The sequence below is a fragment of the Formica exsecta genome, unplaced genomic scaffold, assembly GCF_003651465.1.
Source record: "Formica exsecta isolate Colony F162 unplaced genomic scaffold, ASM365146v1 scaffold233, whole genome shotgun sequence".
Lineage (NCBI taxonomy): Eukaryota > Metazoa > Arthropoda > Insecta > Hymenoptera > Formicidae > Formica > Formica exsecta.
In genome coordinates, this window is record NW_021849616.1 from 1601270 (window position 1) to 1610548 (window position 9279).

At 36.7% G+C, this 9279-nt stretch overlaps 2 protein-coding genes across 5 annotated transcripts in view; one reads left to right on the forward strand and one right to left on the reverse strand.

The window, feature by feature from the left end:
* LOC115235755 (zinc finger CCCH domain-containing protein 13-like) overlaps positions 1-3808 on the reverse strand; it is a 6456-nt gene extending 2648 nt beyond the window's left edge. Inside the window, exons 1-4 of the mRNA XM_029807712.1 lie at positions 3478-3808; positions 3206-3281; positions 2654-3054; positions 258-2444 (exon numbers count right to left, since the gene is read on the reverse strand). Of these exons, the coding sequence (XP_029663572.1) occupies positions 258-2444; positions 2654-3054; positions 3206-3281; positions 3478-3668 (2855 nt within the window). The 5' untranslated portion in view covers positions 3669-3808. The remainder of the gene's footprint in view (positions 1-257; positions 2445-2653; positions 3055-3205; positions 3282-3477) is intronic.
* Positions 3809-3908: 100 nt separating this feature from the next.
* On the forward strand, positions 3909-9269 carry LOC115235760 (electron transfer flavoprotein-ubiquinone oxidoreductase, mitochondrial-like). 4 transcript variants are annotated; one of them, XM_029807722.1, is made up of 7 exons: positions 3909-4082; positions 5058-5165; positions 5257-5605; positions 5696-6002; positions 6087-6328; positions 6403-6797; positions 6902-9269. In XM_029807722.1, exons 1-7 carry the CDS (start codon positions 4052-4054, stop codon positions 7141-7143), a joined length of 1674 nt encoding a protein of 557 aa, XP_029663582.1. In that variant the 5' UTR covers positions 3909-4051; the 3' UTR covers positions 7144-9269. The 4 variants fall into 4 exon arrangements, with proteins under 4 accessions (XP_029663582.1, XP_029663584.1, XP_029663581.1 ...); XM_029807724.1 differs by having other exon boundaries at positions 3958-4082; positions 5063-5165; XM_029807721.1 differs by lacking the exon at positions 3909-4082 and adding an exon at positions 4141-4203 and having other exon boundaries at positions 5063-5165.
* The last annotated feature ends 10 nt before the right edge of the window (positions 9270-9279 follow it).

Genomic DNA, 9279 nt, shown 5'->3' on the forward strand with positions numbered 1-9279 from the left:
TATATATATATATATATATATTGTCCATATAAATGTTAATAAAACTAACATTTAAAAAATGAGAACTTGAAAAATTTTTTGACACTATTTATCAGTTTGCAATTTTTGCTTCAACGTTATAAGTGAAAAGCTACATGTTTACAGAAAAGTAATTCAATATTTTGTATAATATCAATATTCTTCATATAAAGCACGATAAAAATAAATGAGTATAACACTTTTTTTATACTGATTATTACGTATGTGTTAATTATTACCTAATTCCAGCTCCACTATTTCTCAGCTTATCGCCAGTATAGAGAGGATGTCGATGATGATGGTGATGATGACGGTGATCATCAAAGGACGTTCGCTCCGCAGTCTGGATCATGTACCTCGACTCCTTAGATCTCTCCTCGCGAGCGACGCGTCTCTCCTCAAAAGGACTGTCATACCGTCTGCCCTCGACGGTTTTTCTCCTGTCATCATCGTGAATATGAGTGTGATCGCGATATTCCACGTGAAGGGCTGACTCTTCTTGCTCATCCCAATGCTCCGGCATCCTGCCGTAATTTCTACCGAAATTCCTGTCCACTTCCACGGCGCGTCGTGGACTAGTCATGTCCCGACGATCCACTATCCGATCGATCTTGTTCGGAATACGATTCGGTTCGATTCGCGTCTGATCCTTCCTGCTGTTGTGTTCCGATGCGTGTCCTCGTTCGTATCTCATGCCAAACCTCCTTCCGTGCCGATCCCTATCATAGTGATTGTCCACTATGTCCATCAAATGATCGCGAGACGACGGTGGAGCGGATGTCACAATCGCCGAGGACGAAGTCGTAGGCACCAGCGGTAAAGACGCCGTTGATTGGACGCTTGACGATGCCACAGTATGCCCACCCTTGTCGTGTAAAGGCGTACGGTCCAAGGATGTCTCTCGAAAACGGTCCATGCGATCTCGCGGTGAATTTACGCTTGACTTACTGCGATTTAAGGACGAGGCGTCCTTTTCGATGGCGCCACTTCTTTCATACCTTCCATCCAGACGCGATTGCGTCGAATTTCGTTCCCGTTCAGTGAGAGCCTTCGTCTCGGATCGCTCCCGTTCGCGTTCGCTTCTGCTTCGCTCGCGAACCCCGCTGTTCTTTTCAAACGACACGTCCTTACTCAAAGGTCGTTCCTTCATCCTGCTGCTGTAACGCGAACTCTTATCCGCCGGAAGATTTAACGTCGTGGACGAAACCAGTGTAGGTACGTCCCTCTCTCGCGACTTCATAGACTTTTCTCTTTCTCTATCTCGATCGCGATCTCGTTCTCGTGTCTCTCGATCTCTCTCCCGTTCACGATCGCGCTCGCGCTCTCGTTCTCGCTCGCGATCCCTGTCTCTGTCGCGTTCGCGTTCCCTCTCGCGATCCCGATCGCGGTCTCGCTCTCGCTGCCTCTCGTTACGGCAACGTTCCTGAGATTCATCCTTATCTTTATCGCGCTGAGGTTCCTGGCGCTGATCGCGAGTCAATCTCGAGTGACGCTCCTCTCTTATGTCTTTTTCGCGCTGACCTTCGCGACTCTTTTGTCGCGTCTTGTCGCCACCGTACGTCTTTTCGTCAAAATTGTCCTTGCTTGCGTTACTCCTGCGATAGTTTTCGTCTTGATTCGTTGTCTGCTTCGCCTTATTACTCGAGATCTGCTCGCTTTTTTTCGCGTCCTCCCGCTCTTTGCTCTTATCTCTTTTGTGTGAGTCGCGCTCCTTCTTCTCCGCGTCTCTCGCACGACTCGATGAGCTGCCTCGTTTCTCCGGATTTTTTACTGGGGTGACATCCCGTCTCGCTCTTGACGGTGTCTTATCAGGCGTTCGGCTACGTCGCGCCTTCGAGGGCACGCTTTCCTTGATGTGCTGATGCTTGGCTGACCGCTCTGATGATGATAGAGGTGGCGGTGGTGTACGCGAACGCACATCCTTATCCATGCACTTGGATCTCAACCGGTCATCCGACTTGATCTTCTCATCGCTTGCACGACTTTTCTCCTTATCCTGTTGTTCCTTGATTTTATCGAACGACTTGTATTTAGATGCATCCTTGGACAAACATACCTCTATGTCACGCACTTTCTTGTAATGCCTGCCGTCCTCCTTATCCATTTCCCGATTACCCTTCATCACTTTCGGCGATTCGCTTCTGTTTCTCTCCCGTATTTTGCCAGATGATGATGCATGATGCGCTACGGAAATCGACGAGCCCAATACTACGGCTGATGTAGATGTAATCCCACTCGTAGATCCCTGTTGTATCGCGGGTGATCTAGCGCGCAATGAGCTAGAATGTTTTCTAGATACAGATAATGGAGTATGCTTCTTGACTGACTTAGTGGTAAGATCTTTCTTTGTGGAATTGTTTTCAAGCTTACGTTTCTTCTTATTGACGGCTTTGTCGTTTTTCGCTCCCAATCTCTTGAGCTTCAATCTGTAAGTTACATAAAAACAAATTTGATTAATGAACTACAATGAGGTAAAACATTTGATGTAACTAATGTTGAAATATGATATAATATATAGATTACTTATTTTAAATATAATTATAAGAAATCTTTTCCTTACAGATGATTGCAGTTGCATGATTATATTATATATTACATATCAAATTTTGAGAATATTATATAAGTATATTCTTACTTTCTTTTCTTTTCTTTATCTTCGTCATAATCAGTGGAAGCGCTGTGATGCCTCTTTGTTTTGATTTTCTTGACTTTCTTTCGTGAATCTGACGTTGATGTAGAAGATGAGTCTTCGCTGCTGGAGCTACTACTGCTACTAGATGTACTGGAAGTGTGCGAACTGGAGGAGGAGCTCATAGCCTTTTTTTTCTGCTTTACTTTATCCTTGCCATGTATTTCTTTATCCTTCTTCATTTGTAATTCCAGTTCTCGTTGTAACAATTGCCGCCGTCTTTCCAATACCTTCTCGTCCTCGTACTCGAGATCTGTTTGATTCCACTCTTCTATATTTAAATCAGGGCTATGAGATGCTTTTTTCACGATTTTTGACGTAAGCCGTTTGAAAGGATCTTCGATGAGCTATAATATCAAGAATCAAAAAAGAATCCTTAGTTTACAGCTAGACAATTATTAATTTCAACTCTGATTAATTCTATTGCATGATAAAGACTCTAAAAATACTGTGTCAAATAAAATTATTATTATAAATACTGAAATGTGATGTGCTTACCCCAGATGTACTTGCGATCGCATTATCTTTCTTAGCACGTTTAGATGGGCTTATCAATGTATGTGTATTTGCGTATCTAATTAAAGAAGAGAAACAGAAAATTCATATAGTTCAATACTCTATAATAAGTCTGCTTCAGTAAAGAATAATATAAATCAATAATGTAAAATCTAATAATTGATTAGTTGCGAAATTGCTCAGTATATATACATCTTGCAGAAAAAAATTTTTCTCAGTAACAAATTTTTATAACAAATATATATAGCGCTCACTTGCAATTCTTGCCGTAGGAACAACTGCCGTTGAGGGCCCAATTTCTGCAATAATCCGATGTATTCTGAGCGGAGGTGGTGGCGATCGCTGGTTTGGTGCCCAACCTCTCAAACACACTCGGCCGTCGAGAAGAGTCTGTATTACATTTCGTAGGGTCAGCCGTTATCTTCCTTATGTTTGGTTTTGACATATTATCACCATAAAGCACTTGTATTTTCACAATGGAAGCACATAACTGCGAGCATGCAGATGTTCACGTGCCGTACGGAATCGTCATGCGATGCGATGACTCGACGCGGAATACGTACATAGGTAAACATCTCTGTCAAGGTGTGCCACCGATACTGGAATGATATCTCGAAACGTTCTCGAGCTCGAGATATCGAACAACCGTATCGAGCGATCGACGCGCATTGTTATTGGCTTACGGCTTACATAGCACAGATGTCACTTGACGTACGTTTTCAAGCGCTACTTGCGATTGAGCGAACGCGGTGACAAGTGTGTGGATATATTTTTTATTTTTTTTTTTTATGATTATCGCTGGTCACTGATCGGCACTTGTACGCGATTATGGCTTTCGTATTCAGCGCTTCCGGCACTGGTAAGTGTATCGATGTTTCATCCAAATTTTTCCAGCGACGCATAACTTTACGCAAACATTATAGTGTTCGATAATGTCAACTGTATGTTGGTTAGGGTTCGCTCAGCTTTTCCGTCGTGAAGTAAGAAGCGAATATTTATTCGAATAATAACGTCTTTTCGAGAAACACACACGATAGTGAAAGATATAATAATTGACCGAATATTGTACGTTATATAATATTGTGCTTAAGAAGATTATGTTGAATATATATTGTACAATCGTATGTAAATATTTTTATTATTCGTTCTATGATTACTAAATAGTATTCGTACGTTTCGTTAATAAATGTGAAATTATTTAAAGCATAAGTATTGGCTTTAATTGTTTTTTTGATGTAATAAAGACTTTCGTCTATCTTCTTTTATATATATTAATCGATAGGTAGTTGAACAGTATAAACACGAGTGGACTTTGCTCCCGTGTCATATTTCTACAACTGTACTGTGTCTACACTTTGTCATACGGTTCCATTCTTTTATTATAAAGCACGAGAATATTTTATTTTTTTTTTTTGATGCTAAAGGAGAGTGTAAAAAATGCAATCAAAACAATGGATCTAGCTTATGGATTTTTTGTCAATAAATATTTGAAATAACAAAAGGTGATATATATACATATATCAGATTATCGCATTAAATGAATAGAAAAAAAATTATTTGCGAAAATACGAAATTTTATTAAAGTTTCATGATCGATATATCGATCGCGGCTGCGCAAATGTACGGATTTGAAATCTGAAATTTCGCAAGTGTTATGTTGAAATTCTCGAATTGTTATACTCTTCCTTATCTCATACATATATATTTTATTATGAATTATTTCGCGATCGTCAAATATAAGTACGCAAATGTGTTACTTATTGTAATACATAATACTTTAATTCGAATGCAATAATCTGCATGTTCAGTTTAATTTTGATTGCTTTTTTGACAGTACAGAGGCTACAAAGGATTTTCCAGAGAGCTTATTCGGATGCCAAATATCCTCAAATCACAACTCATTACACAGTAATACCCAGGGAGACAGATTCAAGATGGAAAGGTAAATATTTATCTTGACTTTTTTACTTCTGAAGATAATATAAATAATATTAGGAGAAAAATTGAGAGAAAATATCTTCTTTATCTGCTAGATGTAAATATGGAGAGGTATGTGGACGAAACCGACATTTTAATTGTTGGTGGCGGACCAGCTGGATTATCGGCAGCTATTCAGGCTCGTCGATTGGCAGAGAAGTATGGCAAGGAACTCAGAGTTACTCTTGTTGAAAAGGCATCTACAATCGGTGGACATATTCTTAGTGGTGCCTGTTTGGATCCAATTGCAATGAATGAGCTCTTTCCAAATTGGAAAGAATTAGGTGCACCGCTAAATACTCCTGTTACGGAAGACAAATTTGCATTTCTTACGGAAAAGAAAAGAATATCTATACCTATTTTTAAAGGAATGCCAATGTATAATCATGGAAATTATATAGTAAGGTGAATAAAATTTATTATAAGTGTATAAAAAAAGATATTAATAAGTAATGAATGTATTTTGACTGTAAATATTCGTGTATCTATGTATAGATTAGGACACGTTGTGGCATGGCTTGGTGAACAAGCAGAAGCTGCTGGGGTCGAAATGTATCCTGGTTACGCCGCATCAGAAGTCCTATATCATGAAGATGGGTCAGTCAAAGGAGTAGCTACAAATGATGTTGGTATTGCTAAAAATGGTTCACCCAAAGATGTATTTGAACGGGGCATGGAACTTCATGCAAAATGTACCATATTTGCAGAAGGCTGTCACGGTCATCTGACAAAACAATTGTCAAAGAAATTGAATCTTAGGAAAGATTGTGAGCCGCAGACATATGGCATTGGATTAAAAGAGGTTATTATTAAGTTACTTCTCAAAATTAAAAAAAATTTAAATATCAAAAATATATATTTATAAAATAAAACATATCTTTGGTAGGTTTGGGAGATAGAGCCAAGCAAACATAAACCTGGAGCAGTTGAACATACAGTTGGCTGGCCACTTAATAGAAATACATATGGCGGATCATTTTTATATCATCTGAATGAAGAAATACCTCTAGTTGCTGTAGGCTTTGTTGTAGGATTGGATTATACCAATCCCTATCTATCTCCATTCAAAGAGTTTCAGAGGTTTAAACAACATCCCAGTATTAGACCAACATTTGAAGGAGGAAAAAGGTTGGTATTTGTAATAAGAAATTTATTTTGATTACATGGTTTTGTATTCTTACACTTGTTCTTCCTAATTACAGAATAGCTTACGGTGCTAGAGCATTAGTGGAAGGTGGATTCCAATCCATTCCCAAGCTTCAATTTCCTGGTGGTTGCCTTATCGGATGTACGGCAGGTTTTCTAAATGTGCCCAAAATTAAAGGAACTCATAACGCTATGAAAAGTGGCATGTTGGCTGCAGAAAGCGTTGTTGAAGCGATTATAGACGCAGAAAATAATATTTCATCGACGAAAGGTTTAGAACCGAAAACATATACAAATAAAATAAAAAATAGTTGGATCTATAAGGAACTGAAAGCTGTAAGAAACATGAGGCCCAGTTTCCATTCTTCTCTTGGACTTTACGGTGGCTTGATGTATTCAGGATTTTCCATGTTAATGGGTGGAAAGGAGCCGTGGACTTTTTCCCATGGAGGTAAGCAGAAATTTCTACAATTTCTATATTTGAAGAGGTTTTTTGAAAAATACCGAATTTTTAAAATATTTTTGGAATTTATTTTCTATTTATTATGTTCACAGGACCTGATTATAAGAAGCTGAAATCTGCAGCTGAGTCGACGCCCATAGAATATCCTAAACCGGATAATGAAGTGTCCTTCGATCTTCTATCATCAGTGGCTCTAACCGGTACCAATCACGAAGCTGATCAACCAGCCCATTTAACTTTAATGGATGATACTATTCCAGTGAAGAGAAATCTAGTTGAATTTGCTGGTCCGGAAGGGCGATTTTGTCCTGCTGGTAAGTTAATTTATGCATGATTTATTTTACTTTAGTAAATACATCAGTAGAATACTATTGTTGCTATTAACATTGTTTATGAATTCTACGCTGCAGAATGTAGATGCATTATCTTCTGACAAATTACCTTAATACCAATGATAATAGATTTAAATTAAGAAATTTTATAGATGTTTTTTTTTAAATTTATTTATTCCTTTTTTTGTGTAATGAATGCATATGAATTACGTGTTTGAACCAAAGAAGTCAAATCCAGCTAAGAAAGTTTCTTCAAAATAACCTATTAAAACACAATAACAAAATAAACTATTTTACTAATTGAATAGATTTTAATGATAAAAATTATATTCTCTTGCACGGATACATTTAGCGAGTTTATTTCGCGAAAAAGTATTGATCTCTAAAAAGAACGGTTAGATATAAGAAAATATGTTTATATTTGTCTCACCATTCTATTTGTCTCATTTGTTTATTTATTTTTAATGAGCTTTTTACATTCGGGAGCATGTTTAATTTTTTTTGGATACTTAAGCTAAGCATTGTTTACATTGGAGAGCATGTTTAATTTCCTTTTGAATACTAAAGCTAACTTTGCAGCATTACAATTTCTGAAGGAAGTATATTAAATAAAAAAACAATCTTTAAAAACTTTTGTGTTTCCAAGAAATTAACTAATAATTACGTTAATAAATTTATTAATTACAAAATATAAATGTATTTCACAGTTATCTCTTATTTGTTTGTGCTTGATTTGAATTAGATGTATTTAATAAAATACAAGTATTTGTTCCGCGCGAATGCTAAAAGCGCTTATTAATTGAAATCAATTTACTCAAGAATGTTTAAAAAGCTTAGGTTATTGGTATAAATAGAAAAATTCAATACATTATGATGAAAAAATAAATTTACTGCATTGCGAAGTTTGTTCCGCGTAATTTTATACTCTACTACTTTTATTTCATTTCATTTTTTAATATTGAATAGACACAAAAAATTTTAAAGTAATTTTTTTGAATTTTTTCCGGTAGACAAATTGCTTGCTATGTATCCATTGAAAAAAGGTGAAGTCCGTTTTAGGATCTGTTATTAAAATTTGTTGAGGTAAACATAAAATTTATTATATTTGCAATGAATCTATTTAGCTTTCAACATTTTTATTTCTTACGTACATATATGATTTTATCAAATATTCGTGTAAAGTCGTGTATGCATGTAAGAAGTAAAAAAGTTGAAAGCTAAATAGATTTATTACAATTATAATAAGTTTTACGTTTAACTCAGCGAAAAGCGAATTTATATTAATATGTTTAATAAAACATATAACTAATATAAATTCTCTTGTTCGCGAAAATCTCTTTTATGTAAAATTATTCGGCATTTTAAGAATATTACGAAGCGATCAATTTTGTCCGCGATAAATTTCCGCAGTCTGCAGGCAATCCAGCTCCTTCCTCTTCCGCCCTCAAACCATGTCTCCGTCCCCTCCCTTTTTCCAGTCTTGTCGGGGGTTTATCGACCGTTGTGTCCTTGAACCTGAGCCACCCGGACAACCCCCGCATGGCTAGACAACCCCGGACCAAGCTCAATCCCCAAAATCGAACAGCGCTCTGTAGCTCCGGCCAACAACCTTGCCGCCGATTTATCCTTTCTCTCTTTGTTCTTTGACAATTTCTATCATTGATCCTGTAATATATCATTAATAATGAAAGGTGTTTCGATTTATTCATAGAATTAGTCATTGATCTTTTAAAATTTGTAGTATATTATCATAACATGGATGTAATTTCTCATATTACATATAAGTTGCCTTATGTACGCAACGCAAAAATAATTTTGCTGAATTAAAGAAGTTTATTCTCTTTTCATAAGACATATTTAATAAAAGAGAATAAACATACCTTTAGTTCAGGAAAATTATTTCTGCGTCACATACATAATGCAACTCTAATTATCATTAAATTTAATAATATTATATAATTATACTACGGAAAATTGTCGAGCTGTTGTTGCTGCAATACGAGAAATTCAAAGCCAGTACTACATTCACAGTACAAAAACTGGGATTGAATTAGAGATATATAATAAGAAACGCAAGGATCGTCATTGCTACGAGAAATTACATTAGTATGTTTGTATAGACAGCGATCTGTATCTAT